The sequence below is a fragment of the Phalacrocorax carbo genome, chromosome 5 (assembly GCF_963921805.1).
Source record: "Phalacrocorax carbo chromosome 5, bPhaCar2.1, whole genome shotgun sequence".
NCBI classification, from domain to species: Eukaryota; Metazoa; Chordata; class Aves; order Suliformes; family Phalacrocoracidae; genus Phalacrocorax; species Phalacrocorax carbo.
The window spans coordinates 56054323-56073263 of record NC_087517.1 but is presented as its reverse complement, the minus strand read 5'-3'; the positions used below and the strand labels follow the sequence as shown (position 1 = coordinate 56073263).

The 18941-nt window shown below is 37.3% G+C and overlaps 1 protein-coding gene across 2 annotated transcripts in view; it reads right to left on the bottom strand.

Moving 5' to 3' along the window:
- Positions 1-18941, bottom strand: part of USH1C (USH1 protein network component harmonin) — a 51799-nt gene that overhangs the window by 12359 nt on the left and 20499 nt on the right. Inside the window, exons 14-15 of one of the 2 annotated variants that reach the window (XM_064452610.1) lie at positions 16960-17084; positions 14221-14297 (exon numbers count right to left, since the gene is read on the bottom strand). In XM_064452610.1, coding sequence (XP_064308680.1) covers positions 14221-14297; positions 16960-17084 — 202 coding nt within the window. The remainder of the gene's footprint in view (positions 1-14220; positions 14298-16959; positions 17085-18941) is intronic. The other variant, XM_064452612.1, reaches the window with a different exon arrangement.

Sequence of the window (18941 nt, the reverse complement as noted above, 5' to 3'; positions counted from 1 at the left end):
CTTCTCTGGAAGCCCCGCCACTAAATCATAACAATCCTCTCCTGTTCTCTGAGCCAAAATTTAATTAGCTTTGCAATGAGTGTACTGCGATTCACTTTAGTACAGCAGAGACAAACAATTCACACTGATTTTGACCCAGAACAGCCCTCGGCATTTAAGGCTATGCTTAAGGTTTCATCCTCACCCATCATTTCCCTATTTCTAATTGAGAACAATTTCATTTTCACGAACTGTTAAAAGACTTGGAAATTCTGACCTGAATTTAGTTAATATGAAAAGTTAAGTCACAACAGACACTTCACTGTTCCTATCTGGCCCAACTATCTTCCAGATAACAGGAATGTTTTACCCTTTCTTGCATGTTTATTTTGTTCTTATGTTCGTGCTTTTCATCATCTTTACTAGTGCATTGCTCAAGTATAGGCTCACTTGATTTGAATCAAGCAGATACATCAAGATGGGCTTCTAGAATTGGGTACTCAGTACAGCTAAATTAAGATAAAAACAAGGTAAAAGAAATTATGTGCATTATGTCATATTAAGACATAAAGACTGGAGTTCCACAGATGTGTGAAATCTAGCAAGACAGAAAATAGGATAGTAAAAGATACTTTGCCATTGGTGATGACTCCCTTTGCTAAGAGAAGATGAACTGGGCCTGTATCTGAACCATTGACTTAAATAAAGACACCCCGTCTCACTCCTGAAAAAATCCGAAAAGCATTCCTTCCATGTGAAATCGAATTATAATTCTTATACATTTCTGGAGACAGGCAGGTACCTCCTTGTCTGTTTTGTCATATGCTGGCCTTTTCATTTTTTAACTAATAGAAGTAGCCTCCCTCTTTACTTCAGTATCCATGTAAGGCTTACTCCACATACTACTGCAACTTCATTGCAGCCAGGATGAGTACTCTTCTGCATTAAGAAATAAGAAATAACAGGTCTACAAAAAACAGCTTATAGACTGATGTTTCTCTCAAAGTTCTATCAGAATATTGCTCCCACTGAAAACGTGATTTTCCAATAGAAGACAGTTTGTAAATGAAGATGATTGACATCTGAAACATTTTAGCAGACTTGTGATTTGGAAAATGTGCATGCGTCCATAAGAAATTTCCCTATGGAGGTAGATCTTATTGCCAATTTCTCAAACTAATTGTAAGCAGCGAGTAACAAAAAACCACAAGCACTTTCAATTTTACCAAGATTGTCTGATCGCACATAAGGGTATTATCAATTTTGTAAACTAGTTTATATTTGCACACCAGGCATTTATTTTCAAGAGCTAGATTATATTAACTGTGGATTATGATTTTACTCTGTTCTCCTCCCCTAAGCAATTCAAATTGCTTAGAGACGCTAAATTAATGAACACATTCAAAATGAAAGCTCCAATGCATACAACTGAAGGAAATATCTACACTGGAGGGATATGAATTTATTTTTAGTTTGTGTACCTGCCTTCTCTTGAGCAACTTATGAAAAGGGCTTTCATTTATAATTTAAATTTATTTATAATATAGAAGTTTCAAGACTATGATGTCTGTGGGAAAACTGGTTACTAAGTATCACTAAAATTCGTTCAAACTGTAACTGGGAAAATAAAGGAACAAGAGTATCTAATTAAAGCAGAAAATTAAAAAAAATCCATCTCACTGTAATGAAAGACAATTAGGAATATTGTGCCCATCATTTATTGTCAGATATAGCATAAGCTTGTAATTAAATAATTAAATAAACAAAATGCAGGTATGACGTATTTTGCATCGCTTAGAAAGCTCACATGTTGCAATACGCTGCCTTGCTCATATAAATGTCCATATACACACATGCCCACACACGTGCATATAACAGACATACATCTCTAACTGTAACAGCATAAGTCATGATGATCCCCCAAGATAAATACTACTAATTGGTCCATCAGCTATATTAGATGAATTTTCAGGGATGCTATTTTGGGGTTATCACCTGTCAGAGCAGTATTTCTCTTTTTCTTCAGATAGCCTTGGCTGACCTTCCCTTGTATACCACACACAATTCCCAAAGATGCTACATGGTTGATTCTAAAATATTTAGCCTAAAGGCTTTTTCCTTAATTTACATTTGAAACAGAAAGGGAAAAGTAGTAAATAAAAGGATCTGATTGCAAGTCAACTTTTCAATAGACTGCATGACCAGTATACTGGAGTCTAAGATACAACACTCTGGAAATGAAATTATGAGTTATATATCTACATTTCAAGTATGTTCATGACTATTTACAAAGGAAAAAAATAGTGTAATTAATTTTTACTGTTTCATTTCTGACAAAGGAATTCAAAATTTATAAAAATACAAGCAAGCATGTGAATAAATGAAAAATAAGATCTACAGTGTCTAAAGCTTTACAATGCTCTGGAATTATGCATCCCAATATAAAAATTATCACTGACAGATCATGAAAAAAATGGAAAAATACCCTTTTGTACTTGCCATTAGTTATTATTTGAAAATCCACATGAATTTTAGTTAGCAGAAAACATGACAAGCATTCATTCTTTGATGACAAGTCAACAATGAACACCACAGTACTATAGCACTCAGACAAAACGAACATTAAAAGGCTTACCAGGGCCTCTGATTTGATTGTTGGCCTGACTATAAGGTTTGGGTCAGGATGCAGCATGACTGGTTTAGAGACTATTGGTACCCCTGGATGCCGTTGGGTAGGTGGACTTGGAGCAAGTTGCTATGAGGTTAATTTAAGAAAATTACAACTCATGTCGTAATTTATGCAAATCCATAATTTCATCAAGATGCCTCAATATAAATAGTGTATGGTAATGAATTTAGTAACACTAATGCAACAAAAGGCTTACAGAATTATTTTAAGACTTACAAAGTTAACAAGCCAAAACATAATTTGTCTTGCATCCAAATAATAGCTTTTTCCCCTAAACTCTGACTTTACCAGCAAGATTATGGAAAAATCTCATCCCTGCTTTTGGCATTTATCCCATAAAGGCAGTGAACTGAATGAGAAAATAAAGGGAAAAAAATGCTAAAGTTGAGTTTAAGAACATTGTGAACCTGAAATGAGATTTTAATTAATCTGTGGGTAAACAGATATTTTCAGATTAAATTCACCAGGACAGCAGTGATCAGCTTTCCATAAAGAATTTCAGGTTAACTTACCCTGACTTAAGAGCAAGGTTTAGTTACACTAATTTCCTACCCTTGACTCTACAAAGTACAGATACCCCGAGGCATCCGAGACCTAATCATCCAGCACGTACTAACCCAATTGTACATTTAGTCAAAACTCCCACTGACGTCAAGCATAGTTTTATTCAAAAAAAGAGTTCAAAACTGAGCTCTGTGGATTTAGTTTCTGACTTAACCCCAGCAACTCTCAGCACACTTTTGTCAATATTTCTCACAGGAAATGTGATGTATTCCAGATATCATTCATATAGTACAAGGTGTATCCTCTGAAATTATTTGAGTTGCTGCCAGCAAATTGGTTAACCCACTTGGTGTTTTTTGTTTGTTGGTTTGGTTTTTTGTTTTGTTTTGGTTTTTTTTTTGTTTTTTTTTTTTTTGTTTTGGTTTTTTTTGGTTGTTTGTTTTGTTTGTTTTTTTAAAAGAGGGGAATTTTGGGGGTGGTTTTTGTTTGTTTCTCTGTCCCCTGCCCCACCCCTCCTTTTTTTTTTTTTTTAATAATTTAAGAAAAAAGTTTTGGAACCAGATTTTTGAAAGTCCCCATGGATATCCCTCAACTAATATTGTTCCACACTGCAAAATATATCGTATCATTCAGCTTTCTGATTTTAGAAGAATCAGCAGGTTCACAGATATCAACTTGTTAAAACTGGACTAGAATCGGATAATTTCTTCTGGAGTTGTACAATTTAGAGACTGACTTTTCTAGAGTGCTTCAGAATGGGGAAATCTGACACCAGCCACCCTGAATCAAAATCCATGCTAAGAGTTATTAAGCAAATGTTGGTTCTTCTGAGAAGAAAGCTTGCTTCTTAACACCTGTTGCGTTTAAAGTATAGTTTGGTCCTAGCTCCTTTTGTCTGTCTGGACAGAAGAACAAAGTATATGCTCCATGACATACTGAACATACAAACAGGTACCATATATTACTAAAGTATGTTGAAATATGAAGTCCTCAGACCAGTAGTAGTCATTTCCACTACCTGGTATTAGGTATCTTAGGTAACACAGCAATAGATCCATACACATGAATGCAAGTGCTGAATTTTAAATAATTTAGCCATGCAGAGTCAAACCCTTGACATTTCCCCAACATTAGCATTACATGGGAAAAGTCCATAAAACTACAGTCATTATTAACAGTACATGACGTACCAGCGGACTGCTTGACACAGAAGATACTTTGCCGATGTGGGAGGTGTTTCTTACAACCTAAACAGCAACAGATTTAGTACTGGGTCCATATAAAGGATATACCTAATAATAATTTTGAGGAACAGATAAATTCATACCAATATTCTAATAGTTGTCAAGAATGTATTTGACAGGATTTCATTCCTTTTGTCAGCTATTTGTTCAAGGTGAATTTGAAAATAAATGATGGGAAAAAACTTAGCAACATACAGAAGATTTCAGTTTCAGTACCATTAGAGAAGTAAACTTATGGGACAGCAACAGTTGTCTTATTTTTGGTTTTAGCAGGCTTAAACATAAGATCTTTCACAGCTGAAGTCAAATAAATGCAAAGCTTCTGCTTATCTGTGGTATTAAAAACTGACTTTTTAAAAAGCAGCAAGGATAAATTGTCCAGCTTCTGATTTTTCTTCTATGTCTTAAACCAAATCAGGAATACTGGCTTATCTACTTATAAACAAAGCATCTTTGGCTCAGTATTAATAGTCTCCAAAGAGCTTAGTACTTTCCTCATATACACTAATTATATTCAGTGAAAACTAGGTTATTTTTGAAGGCTAAGTTATTTTTTGTTGCTGTCTGATATATTTTTCTGTAATTATTAACCTATTTTCGCTAACATATCTAGCAATGAAAAACTGCCAGAAACCAGCTTGACCTCAGTACCAGGGAAGGTTATGGAGCAGTTCATCTTGAGTGAGCTCACCAAGCATATGCAGGAAAACCAGGGGATCAGGCCCAGTCAGCACAGCTTCATGAAAGGCAGGTCCTGCCTGACCAACCTGATCTCCTTCTATGACAGGGTGACCTGCTTGATGGATGAGGGAAAGCCTGTGGATGTTGTCTACCTGGACTTTAGTAAAGCCTTTGATAGTGTCTCCCACAGTATCCTCCTAGAGAAGCTGGCAGCTCATGGCTTGGAGGGGTGTACTCTTTGCTGGGTAAAAAACTGGCTGGATGTCTGAGCCCAGAGAGTGGTGGTGGTGAACGGAGTTAACTCCAGTTGGCAGCTGGTCACGAGCTGGGTTCCCCAGGGCTCAGTGTTGGGGCCAGTCTTTAATATCTTCATCAATGATCTGGATGAGGGCATCGAGTGCACCCTTAGCAAGTTTGCAGGTGACACCAAGTGGGGTGGGAGTGTCAATCTGCTCGAGGGTAGGAAGGCTCTGCAGAGGGGCCTGGCCAGGCTGGATCGATGGGCTGAGGCCAATTGTATGAGGTTTAACAAGGCCACGTACTGGGTCCTGCACTTTGGTCATAAAAAAACCATGCAACACTGAAGGCTTGGGAAAGAGTGGCGGCAAAGCTGCCCAGCAGAGAAGGATCTGGGGGTGTTGGTTGACAGCCAGCTGAACATGAGCCAGCGGTGTGCCCAGGTGGCCAAGAAGGCCAACAGCAACCTGGCTTGTGTTAGCAATAGTGTGGCCAGCAGGAGCAGGGAAGCGATCACGCCCCTGTACTTGGCACTGGTGAGGCCACACCTTGAATACTGTGTTCGGTTTTGGGCCCCTCAGTACAAGAAGGACATCGAGTTGCTGGAGCGTGTCCAGAGAAGGGCAGTGAAGCTGGTGAAGGGTCTGGAGAACAAGTCTTATGAGGAGCAGCTGAGGGAACAGGGATTGTTGAGCCTGGAGAAGAGGAGGCTGAGAGGAGACCTTATTGTTCTCTACAACTACCTGAAAGGAGGTTGTACTGAGGAGGGTGTTGGTCTCTTCTCCCAGGTCACTAGTGATAGAACAAAAAGAAACAGCTTCAAGCTGCATCAGGGGAGGTTTAGATTGGATATTAGGAAAAAGTTCTTTACTGAAAGAGTGGTCAGGCATTGGAACAGGCTGCCCAGAGAGGTGTGGAGTTACCATCCCTAGAGATGTTCAAAAAACGTGTAGACATGGCACTTCAGGGCATGGTTTAGAGATAGGGTAGTGTTGGGTTGACAGTTGGACTTGATGATCCTAGAGGTCTTTTCAACCTTAATGATTCTATGATTCTAGATATCAGAATATATGGGTTTGGAGTCAGATCCAGTGTGGCAGTTCCTATGTTATCTGACATCTCCACTTCAGTGGATCTAGCATATTTTTTGCACTTTAAATGGGTAAACCACATAGAACAAGCACTATCAGAGGTCTACTTCTGTTTATAAGAAGAGATTCATAGCTCACATGAGGGTAATTATTTACATAAAAATAATCTGCCAGTTCCCCCGATTAATTTGCATACCCTTCCCCCCCACTCCAACAGACCATGCAAAGTAAAGCCTAGTATTTCCAAGTAAACATGCAGAAAAATTAAAAACCAACAATGCAGCCAGTCAGTCCATGCAGAAGACTGTGTGGGAAAGAAGTGAACATGCAGGATCACCTTCTGCTGCTTGAAACACGTAAGAATTTTTTGCCATAAAAACAAGTACATGAATCCCACCATAGTGCTTAGCAAAGGGAATGATGATGAAACAGCTGCCATTTCTCTCCTAAAGTGAGATCTGGCACAAGATTTCTTATATTTGATCTTTTTGTGAACTGAGATTGCAATAAGGAGAAAGTCAGAAGATTTTCTCAAAGAAATCACTTACTCCTGTGTGTCCAAAACAAGACCTGATTACCAACTCTAGCTCATTTAAAAGTATTTTACTGTTAATTTATACTGTGTTGATGTTTTAAATGTTTGAGCTTCCGATTTCAAGCTAATTTTCTTTGTCCACCTTTCTCATCTAACAAAGTAATTTAATGAATTATTTAAAACACTTTCACAAGTCATTTTCACTACACAGATATTTTTTTAAAAAATTAACTATGAGTTAAATCTGCCGACTGCCACGGCTTTTTTATAAATCTTTAAATGCTCAAGTCCAAATTGTCTTTGTAACTGATACATTCTGCCCAAGATACCTGCATATGGTAGGGTTACAACGTACATAGGGAGGACAGAGCAAAACCCTCTCAAATAAAAAACACAAACCAAACCAAAACACACCAAACTACCTCTGGACTGCATTCACTACTATGAAACAATGGAACCTCCTCATTCCTTCTTTTAACATTGCATACGGGTAGGTCCAGTGGATATAGTGGGTGATTGAGCAGGGGAGGGAGGCCAGGCAAGGGAATGGTAGAGGCACATGCATTCAAACAGATCACAAGGTCACCTGGGAAGCTGATGTTACTGCCAGGGATGGACCTCTTGAAAATTGAACTTTTGATGTAGGAAGTGGCTGAGCTGATGCTGCTGGAGTAACAGGGGGTGGTGGTAGAGGAGGTGGCACCACACATTGTTTAGGCTTGTCAACTTCATCTAAGTTTATATCATCAAGATCTGTGGTATGAAGCTGCAGGCCACCCGCAAAACGCCGCACTGACGTGGCAGAAGCAGCGGAAGGCCGTCCACTTGCCAACTGTGTGCAACAGAACAGAAATCTGCCTTAATGGGTCATCTGCCTGCAACGGCTCTAAAGAAATTTATGGCAAATGCTAGAACACCACGTAGCCTAACTTCTCCTGCACAGGAAGCTCTTGGCTTCTCCCACACAGAATACATCTAAAATTTTTTTCTGAAAGCCTTTTTAAAAGCACTCACTGGGATTCCAGTTTAAAAAGAAGAAAACTGGAGTGCTATGACAGTAGCCTTGGCTGTTACAGCAGGGGGAGATGACACAAAAACAAACCAGCCAACCAACCCTGCATGGAGTCTTCAGAAGGTAAAATCATAGGACAAATCACAGATAACACAACCATTGCCTCTCTAGGTCATATGAAGAGAAAGCAAGAATTGTTCCTTGCAAAGGAATAAATAAAATAAAAGGAAAGTAATCAAAGACAAGCTATGAAATTCCATGTCATTAAAAAAGGGAAAGGGGCTAAAGTCTGATGTAAACATAACCAGACATTAATACAAGACGGGGAAGTAACCTTAATCACCTATCAAAATAAAAAGTGTAGGGCACTATGAAATTCAGATCCTCAAGGCATTCTGGACCTTCTGATTTCTGTTAATCAACACCAGATGCATTGTGGGACTAACAAACTCAAGAGTTGGAATAATAATGAGCAGCTCACCCAAAAAAAGTTTGTGTGGATGAAGAAGGATTCTAGATATGCTGTTAAGAGTTGCTAGCATTTCTTTTATCAGTGATCCAACTGATGTATTTAAGAAAATCCAGTTGATACTACTTCATTTTGTTATTTTGTAGACTCAGCTGAGGAAATAGATATCAGCTGTCCTACAGACACATGCATTGTAGACTAATATGACAATACTTCCCTTAAGTGGGCATCTCTGTTGACATCCTTTGGGATCTCCTTACCTGCCATACTTGCCCCTTGGTACTAAGAAATAGATATGCCTTTAGCAGAGGTCAAGAGATCTCGACTGCTGTTGTACCAAAGTAGCAGTTCAAGCCTGTAGTACCGTAATATTTTTCAGCTACATTTATCCCTCAGAAGCATTCAGTTTTGTGTTTTAAATGAGTTTAACTGCTTGGGTCATTCTGTGAAGAATCATATTAGAATATTTATATGTAATGTAACAGAAGAATTGATGGAGGAAGTACAACAGAGTGCTTGTCTTAAATCAGGGTAGAGCTCTGGAAATACAGTGATTTTAAACTGAAATGTTCCCTCTTACTTTACAAAGCAGGGGGGACAAAGATCTAGCAGAACACAGGCAGCCAAATCTAGGTAGTGTGAGAAAATTCAGTGTAATCATTCCACTGTCCTGGAGACCTGCACTGAAGAGTCATATGGATCCAAGCCTGAGGCCAGGAAGAACAGAAGACCAGCTGCTTTTTTCAGAGATGCTCCACATTGACCTGAAGGAAATTCATGTGAGTGTTCCCTCAGGGTCCCCTTTGTGGTTGCAATTTCTCGGGGATCCCAGGGGAGTTCAGCAGATTGCAGTGTTCCTCTTGAAAGCAGCTGTGCTTGGAAGAGAGCCAGAGCAGCAAGATGGTGGGAAAGCCTCACTCCACATCTAGAACCCTCAGGCTCTAAGGCATGATCACTATATGAAACTCCCTTCGTTTAAGGAGCCTGTGTAAAAACAAAACTGAACCCTATTCTTTGGGAGTTTCTTATCTTTTTGTTGTTTTCTTAACCTGTACCTTTATTCCATGCAATATAAGGGAGCATCCAAGGACTCATCATCGATGATGTTCTTATTTGCACAGGATACTAAAAAAAAATATGTCTGGGTATTCTAGTCTCAGTTTTATTATTGGTAGCATGTCCCTCCTAGCCCAAACAGGTCACGACCCAATAAAATTGGTAATTCTGTGGTGATAATATACTTTAAAATGACAAAATAAAACCAGTTCATTAAAATAATAATAAAAATAAATCTGTGAAGTATAGGAACAACAAATACTATAGATTGTAATGCATCGATTACTGACGTGTTCCCCCCCCTCCTTAGAATGAAGGCTGAGAAGGAAAGATGAAGAAAGATTTTTCTGTGCTAAAACCTGTTGCTTTTAGGAGACAACTAGTGAGTTATATAGAGATCATGCAATATATTGAGAAGCCAGAATTTTACCTCAGGAGACTCATTCTCCACAGAGGAAATCTGTTCTAACCGTGTCTGACAAAGTCTTTCCACCCAGTGCTGCACTTTTTCTGATTCTTCCAAGTCTTCTCGTTCTGTCTCAGATACCTTAACCATAACGTCAGTGCATGAAAAAGGTTATAGGTATAGTTACAATACAAATACATTTCAAAAGTATGAAATGCCATTTAGATGAGTTTTAAAACTAATTACGCTTTTGAGAAAGATTTCCTATTTTGCTGTCTTTCATTACATTCATGACTACACATGGATACTCATTAACTGCAGAGGTATCCTCATTTGGGCAAAAACTGACTATAGAAACAAGCAATTTGGGAACAGTTTTGCAGTGCAACACCAATTTTTTTTAAACTTCACTATCTTTGACAGAAGTAAGCAAGTGTCCTGCTAAGATAATTTCAACTAAAGATTCAGCTCATTCTCTTTCAATATAATTTTGCACTTAATGGAGAACACAACATACCTCTTGCACAAGACGATTTATTTTCAGTTGTTTTTCTTTCTCCAACATTCCTTCTTTCTCTTTGGCAAGTTTTTGCTCAAACTCCATTTCCTTTTTATTCTTCTTCTGTTCACACAGACTGTCACTTTTTGACTTCTTTTGCTCTTTCCCTTTCTGGGAAGTTTTGATGGGTTTGTTTTTCTTTTTTTTTTTAACAAATTTTAAAACAGCTGAAAACATTGCAAACTTCAAGCTCAGTACATGAGTGCCTGCCTTGAAAATTTAATTACAGTCTGTGATAGGATGGGGATGGCCTTTTGAAAGAAAATCTGAAGTCCATTTCCCCAGCACTCTGCAGGAAATTATACCTTATTTGGAGGGCCTATGCACATTAACTTAAGTAGGACAAGATAGGACAGTTCAACTTTTTTTCTCCTCTGCAAAGTTACAACATTGGGGCATAAAACCACTACCAAACTTTGAATATTCTAACAGTTTTGGTTAGGTCTTGATTTGCCATCTCTCTGTTCTGGTATTTTTATATGAATACAAGACTCCTTTCAGGTGACAGATGCTCATGTATAAGTAGATGTGAATATTCTATGCATAAAACATCTTCATGCATATGTCCTAAAACCAACATTGCATGCCTTGATCCAACTGAAATAAGCAATTACAAATGAAAAGTTTAGGTAAGTGCAGAAACTGAATTGCTTCTAGGAAAGAACATTGCATCACAAAGACCAAGTAGCTCCTACAAGCATTGGATAAAATCTACTCACACAAGAGAACTAATACAGCACAAAGCAACTCTAAAATTTTACGTGTGGAGTGCAACCAAAGGGGAAAACTACATTGTCTTTTTGGAGCCTCCATTCTTGTTGTCTTTGAAATACCCCCTGCTCCTTATTTCTACTTTAAAGATGTCACATTTCTGCTACCATCTCCCATTTGTACTGCTAGGGCCTAGTTCATATTTGAAAGCCCATGTTCTCCTTTTATTCATCAAAAACTAAACAGAAGCCGCAGCTGGCCACTTACTGTTGATTAGTGCCAGTGCCCAGAGTGACAAATCTTCAGGTTTCACTTTGCTCTGCTTATTATCATCAGCTACTGACTTTTTGTGGTACTTCTGGAAATCTGAAGCATGAACATGCTTCACCTTACATAGTAGTATTAGTCTTCCTTCCTCCTTTTACATACAATATTGATAATAAAGCCTTGGAAAACAGACATTTTCCCTGGCAGCTATAAAACTCCATTATCCCAGTCAAGTAGTGAACTGGAAATCTGTATTGCTGTGTTCAGTGGGATATTGTCTATTGTTTCATGGTTAAGTGATCATGGTGTTTCAGGGGTGGGGGAAATAAAAAAAACCACCCCAACCAATGATTAGAGACAGATATTTTAAGAAGTATAAAAATATAGCTTTTCATACTAATGCTTTAGCATAAACATAATTCTGTTGACATGTTTTATTCAACGCTTATTAGTTTGTACCTTAATAACAATTGTTGATATTATCTTATCCTCTAATAAATTAGAAGATACATGTAGTACTGTCTACTAAATGTAACATCTGGCAGGTCAACCTGCTATGTATCAACATGAAAAATTACTGAATTTGAAGGCACACTAAGCAGTACACATGCCAAAGTGTTCTAGAAAATGAACATATATCAGACAATCTTAGCTGCATTCACTGCATTCAGATACAACAGAATGAGTCATCCTTTCCATCCATTTTCCCCATGGATTCAGTTCACTTCCTATTAAAGACATTTTTAGTACAGAGTGAAACTTGGGGTTTAAAGCAAAACAAAAAAGCAATAAGCAATTTTGAGTAGGATGGAAATTCAACACTTTCAGATTTAAAAATATTTCTAAAAGAAAAAGAGATTTAAAATACATCTTTTCAAGCTCCTAGTCCACACTATGTAGTAGAGCTTGACAGGAACTGGGTAAGATCTTCATTACTATATGAAGAGGTATTTGGAGGCTCTCTAAACTTTCTTTGTCAGCAGCAATACAGAAGATAACCTATTTGAGTGAAGAGACTGTTTTTATAACATGTATTTATACTTTTCAGATAGAAATCCTAACTATACTGGCTTTCACACAAGTTACAGATGCACGGTGATTTGCAGTTTCCAGCAGTACAAAACATATCAGAGTGTACCATCATTTCCTACTCTCTGTTAAGGAGAACAAGCGTTTCCTGTCCACACAGGAGGTTAAAGTAACAGTCCTAAAAACGGTGACACAAATACTTCACCTATCAGATACAATCCTGACCTCCTCAGAAACCTTGAGTTCTCATGAGATAGACATATGAATTCTCCTTGACACTTCTACCCCAGTTAATTACCATCAACCATCACGAAAAAAACCACACAAACCCAAACCACACAACACAACCACAAAAACCCTATAATATGGCTAATATACATTGAAAGAAGTGGAGAATAAAGAAACAGCAGGAATAAAGTCTTATTTGAAATTGCAGTACTTTAGCAGCAACTCTACAGATATAAAAAGTATTCTATCAAGCTTAAAGATTTTTCAATTGGTTTTGCTCATTCTGCATGATGCACATGCTTAAAAGCCTTTTGCCTTCAGCACTCCTCTACTGGGATATTTGCAAAGGTATAACTGGGAACTGTGTACTTAGTTCCCATTTAATTTTTGCCTCTGTATTTTTTTTTTTAATGCATTATTCTGAGGACTTTTGGAGAACATGAAGACATGCACTGCCCACCTGTACTGAACACCTTCTACAGTGTATTAACATACACTTTCCACTGCAGCTGGCAGGACTTGAAAAGTACAAAGTATTCAAAAGGACAAACTCCTAGGCAGATGCATCCCAAACACATCTTAATTTGTGCACACATTAAAAGAAGAAGTATTTCACTATAAAAAATGTCTAGTAATAACAGAGAAGAAGAAAGAAGAGGAAATAAAATTAAAATGCACCACAAACAAATTAATATATCAAACTTTGTACCTTGCGGATTGTGGGAAATTTTCCTTCATACTGATAAAACCATCCAAAAGCTACAAAAAGGTAAAGGAAAAGCTGTTTTTTGATGAAAAGTCAGAGACTAGTTCAGACTCAGATCAATCCATGCTGATACATGTAACTGATTAAACTTTATTTGAAGGTGCAACACCAAAGGTTCGATGTTACATAACAAGTTCTTAGACGATGACTTGAGAAATTGTGCTAGTACATTTAGTCACAAGTTACCCTTATTTTACTGATACACATTGTATGTTACACAAAGCAAATACAACAAGTAATATTCATACAGAACCATAGAGCCATATGCATTGCTAAGATTTCTATGGTCACAGTCCTACTTTCGCTAGTTTTAATGAGCCTACATAAAATGAAACAGGTATTCAATCTCATTCAAGCTTGTGGCAGAACACAGTGACATTTGAGGAGACAAGAAAAGCTTCATTTCCAAGATAAAATATTTTGAGTGAAGCACATAAATATTAAAGAACACACTGCTAAGTAAAAACATATATAAAATTTTGATAACAAATTCTTTTCTAAGAAACACCAATAACGCACATAGCTCTCAATACAATCCACCCTTCTGTAGGATAGACAGATTTTGTATTTGCATCAAGGTATCTTTAGAAAGCAATGACAGCAACAGTGTCATAACCTTTCATTATTTACCAAAGGACCACACATATTGCCCTAGCAAAACCAAATTATCAGTTCAGTGTCAAGACTGACTGTCAGGAGGAAGGGAAATACAGGAAGAATCTGAATCAGCATAGGAAGTTACAGCTGAGCGGCCAACCTGTTTGTCCTGCTTCATGATCACTTCATCCATGTCATCTGTTTCAAGTTGGTCATGTGCAACTCCCTTTAAATCTACTAGAGAAACAAAGGAGGAAAGGAGTGAGGAGACAGAAATGACAGTGTAACTGGAAGTTCCCATGAAAGGAAAAAGAGATCAGCAATGTGTGACTAGAAGTTTCCATGAAATAAAAAGAAGTTAGCAACGGGGTATTTTTCCACATAATTGAAAAAAATGAGCTCCTGCTTAAATCAAATAAATTCAATTTCCAACCCTCAACCTGAAGAGCAGTTGGGATCTGCAGAAGGCCAGTTAGTCTGCTCTGCTATGAAGGGAAGCCTGCAGAGGTAGGTGGCTTTTCCTGTAATTTAACCATCAGCAGTTCTGGGATATCTGGCTTCAAAAAGAAGTATCAGCCTTCTACTGTGCTGTCACAGGTGTAAATTCTATACAGAGAAAAAACTGACCCAAAGAATCAGAAAACTAAATGGATAAAAGACAGTTGCAGAAGAAATACCTCCCCACCTCAGTTTCTCATCCATGAAAAGTTAAGTGACTTCCCCAAAGTCACAAAAAAATAATGTAATCAGGTTAGGAACTGATCCAGGTCTCCCTTAAGTTATGCAATGCCTACTCCACAAGCACTTTCCACTTTTTCCTTTGTCTAATACCATTTCAGTACACTCTCCACATACTATCTATAGCTCCCAGCGTAGCTTCTTAACTGCAGATTAAGCTCTAAGCATCTTAAATTCCTTTGGACAACTTGATCAGACTTACACTTCAGGGCAATTCTTCATGGAAAAGTTGCAGTGTACAAACAATACCTCCTCAGTCTCCTGACTAATTCTGAAGTGGACTGGCCAGTGATATGAAATCAATTTTTAGGCTGTGCAGACTACCGCCTGTTTGTGAAGAATTTGCTGCAATGGATGAAGAGAGGAAAGAGACAGGAAAGAACATGGGAGGAAGACGAGATAGATTCTGTAATGAAAGTGATAGTAGGAGGGGAACAGAAACAAGAAGTAAGGAAAAAGTGTTTTAAAGTCTACAGGTAATCCATATTTCAAAAAGGAGGATTTTTTTTTCCCCCACTGACACATGGTCTATTTATTAATAAAGCAGATATAAACAGAGCTGCTACTACACACAGCACCTCACGGACAGATGCCCGAACTTTGCAAATGCTTAGAAATGTGCCTTGCTTTCTCATGAATAGGTCACCAGGAATTGATTCAGAAGTTCTGATTCCATGTTTTTAATTAGTACACGCTTGCACGATTCACTATGCAAGCTCTTAGCATGCAAGATTATTTTTCCAACGGTTGTAAACGTTATTATGCCATCATCATTTAATTTTCAAGACAGTTGTCAAAAGAGCATGAGCGGAAGAAAGTGAAATGCAGAAAAATGATGTGGTAAATTCTTTAGCCTGAGAAGGAAAAAAGTAGATATGAAAGACATGCTGGCAAGAAACGGTTTTGACAAATGATCTAGGAAAAAACACTTTAAAAAAAATGCTAATTCTTAAGAATCTTTGATTCTTCTCTTTTTTTATCTAGTGTCTTATTGTTGTTTTGCAACAATGGCTTCTGTTGCTTTTTTTGAAATCACATTCAATATATTAAGTTGTTTACTCAATTAAGTAATTTACTCCTCTTTGTAGAAGAGAATCGAAGGAGCTTCCAGACATCCCCACAGCCCCCAAAGACAGCCAAAATAAGAGAGGACCAGGATGCTGGTGAAGAGATGAGGGAAAAGATCTTTAGATTCTTCTGAAAATTAAACATTGAATTAATTTCTTCCAGGCCAAAAGCAGGGATTCCATATCTATCTTTTCTAGTTAGAAGTAAGCAGACAAAACACACTCAGACCCCTAATCTCCACACTGATTTAGAATAAGGGAGAAGAAAAAAGGTAACAATAGGAGTAGTACATAATGCGTTACTTCTCTCCAAATGAGACTGCAAATCTAGTACTAGTTTTCTACCTTCAAACACTCCACCTCCCAAGATCTCTGCTCAAATATAGAAGTTATGTTAAATTATTTGCTGATATGATTAATGCAGAAAGCTCAAAGCTAATTCCACATGAAATAACAAAACCAAACACTTGTCTTCGCTTCTTCACACCTTCATTTTCAAAAGTAACAAAATCCAGTAACAAAATGCCCATAGAAACTAAAACATTACTTATTACTATAAGTAATATTTTCTTCACTGAGATGAAAGCACTCTTATGTATACAGTTTAGCATTTGAATGTCAGCTTATCCACATGGACATAAAAACATCATCACATATCATAAGAAAACGCAGCACTACTTCCATTTGGACATAGAGTAGAAATCAGCACAAGTCTACTGATGCAAGAACTGCTCTGTGAAAAGGTTGACAAGCAAAACACTGAACAGAAACAACATGGAAAGCAATGCACCAAAGCCCCAAGTTGAAGAGATTGATACTCAGACAATTTCTTAATGAGCTTTATGTTTTTCTTTTCCCTCCTGCTGCTGCTTTTTAAAAACCATGATTGTTTGAGTGGATGTAGATTTTGAGAACTAGGTATCTGTTAAATGAGAGCTATTAAATTAATCTATAATACGCTTCCAGCCTTCTGAAAATATCCAAGTCATATCTAGTTTGGCTTGGACACAAACTGGTGATATATTCCATACAGCTCAGTCACGTCTTTAAAAGAAATACTTTCCCTAGGAAGCAGATCGAAATCAATTACTTACTCTTGTGTTTGGAATGAGGGGCAGAGTGCACTTCTGCAGTTACAGTTTTTAGAGATTTGGGAGGCTCTTTAGGGCCCCAGTCTTCTTCCCACTCCTTTTTAAATTTCTCTTCCTCTGCTGTTATCCTATAGGAAAAAAAAACACAGCTAGGAATTCTGAGCATAAACCCAATAGCATCAATATAAATTCATTAAAATTATTTAGTGTTCAGTATGTTTGGTTTTTTTCTCTAATATAATACATAATAAACTGCCAAGTCCCCCAAAGCAAATTCCTTTCATCAATCTAAGTTTCATTTACTAAGCTACAAAGATAATTTGTAAAATATAACATAACTGAGTAAAATATTCTTATTTAATATTGAGACTTCTAAGGCCAGTTTTGAAATCACCTGCACACATATTAATCCCAGAGTGATACACCTCAATACTGTCACCTTAACTGAAGCCACAAATCACCTCTCACCTAGTATTTTTTCATTTTTAGAACTGGGAAGTATCTATTAGATAAATAGTCAGTTTTAACTAAAATACTAATTATCAGAACATCTACCATATGCCTAAATCAGATGTTACAATGGTGAACTATACCTAAAAAGTGTGTCTTATTTCTATATCTTATCTCCATTTTGATGATTGCTTCCTAAACATATAGTCCTAGGCTACACTAAAAAGTGACTTTTCTCAAAAAGAACAAAATACTGGTGAGACACAAACCACATTAAATCAGCATTCTAGGGGGGAGGAAAAAAGAAAAAAAAAGAAAAAAGGTATTGTCACACTTTAGGAGCTCATAAAACAAGGAAATTACCTAGAAAGTACCTAGAAAGCCACCATGATCACAAAAAATACATTTTGAAGGAGAATTCAGCAGATCCCAAATAAGTCACAAGAGAACTGCCTTATAATCTAAAAGCTTGTAGCTGGTATAGCTTGTCTTGAACTGTTAAACTGATACATGGTGACAAAATTTACCAGGTCTTAGATATATATGATGTTATTTATACTTGGATTATCTTTTGCATCTCTAAATTAGCTAAGGTAAATTTAAAATATATCCACATGTGGTCAAATAACCATTAAATCCGCAGCTGAATTCAGTATTTAAATACTAGTATAGTAAATAGTAAATAACAGGCAACATTGGACAGGATATTTAGTTCTGTTACTATATTTCGTTTTAATTTATAAAAAAGGGGAGGTTACAGTGTAACTTGAAATACAGAGTTAAGGACCTCTGTCATTTAGGCAATTTTTTTTTTTTTTTCCTAAAACATATGCAGGATATTAATAAAGGGCACAGTGATTTTATACAAGGAATACCGGCAGAAAGCATTTTAAAAATGGAGCGAAGGGTCATCCTCACAAACTCTTGATAAAGGAAAGCATTATATTCTAGTGAAACTGTCTGTCTGCAATTGCTTATTAAATTTAAGCCTTACAATATGGAAGTTCCTGTACCACCATCCTTCCTCCTCTACACCAAAGGGATTGACACTGACTTAGCCAGTTTGGGTGGTAACACAGGAAAACTTAACAAGTGCCTGAGCAGCACTTGGGATTTACACAAGGAAGTATAAAGACATGCTAGACCTTACAACAAACAGCCCTCAAGGCAGCCCAATCATGAAAGTCCTCACTGAGTGAGTAAAGATGCCCTTAACTCAGAAGGATACTGCAGACAGTGAACATTCATTGTAACAGACAGGCAATCTGGATTTAGAAAAGGAATTGTTCTTCACCTGTGAACAGAATGTTATCTATTTCCCCAGGAATTAGAAAAGAAAAATGTGTAAGAATTCATGCATGTGCTGTACTAGACTCCACAGCAGGACTGTCAGATGATTTTTCTCTTGTGACAGCTGAGGAATATATTCCCTTCTGCACCTCACAGATTCAGAAAAAGTGCAGGGATTTCTATCAGAGAACTTTAGCTAATACAGGTACCTGAAAAGGGACTTAAGTGAATGAATGAATTAAAAA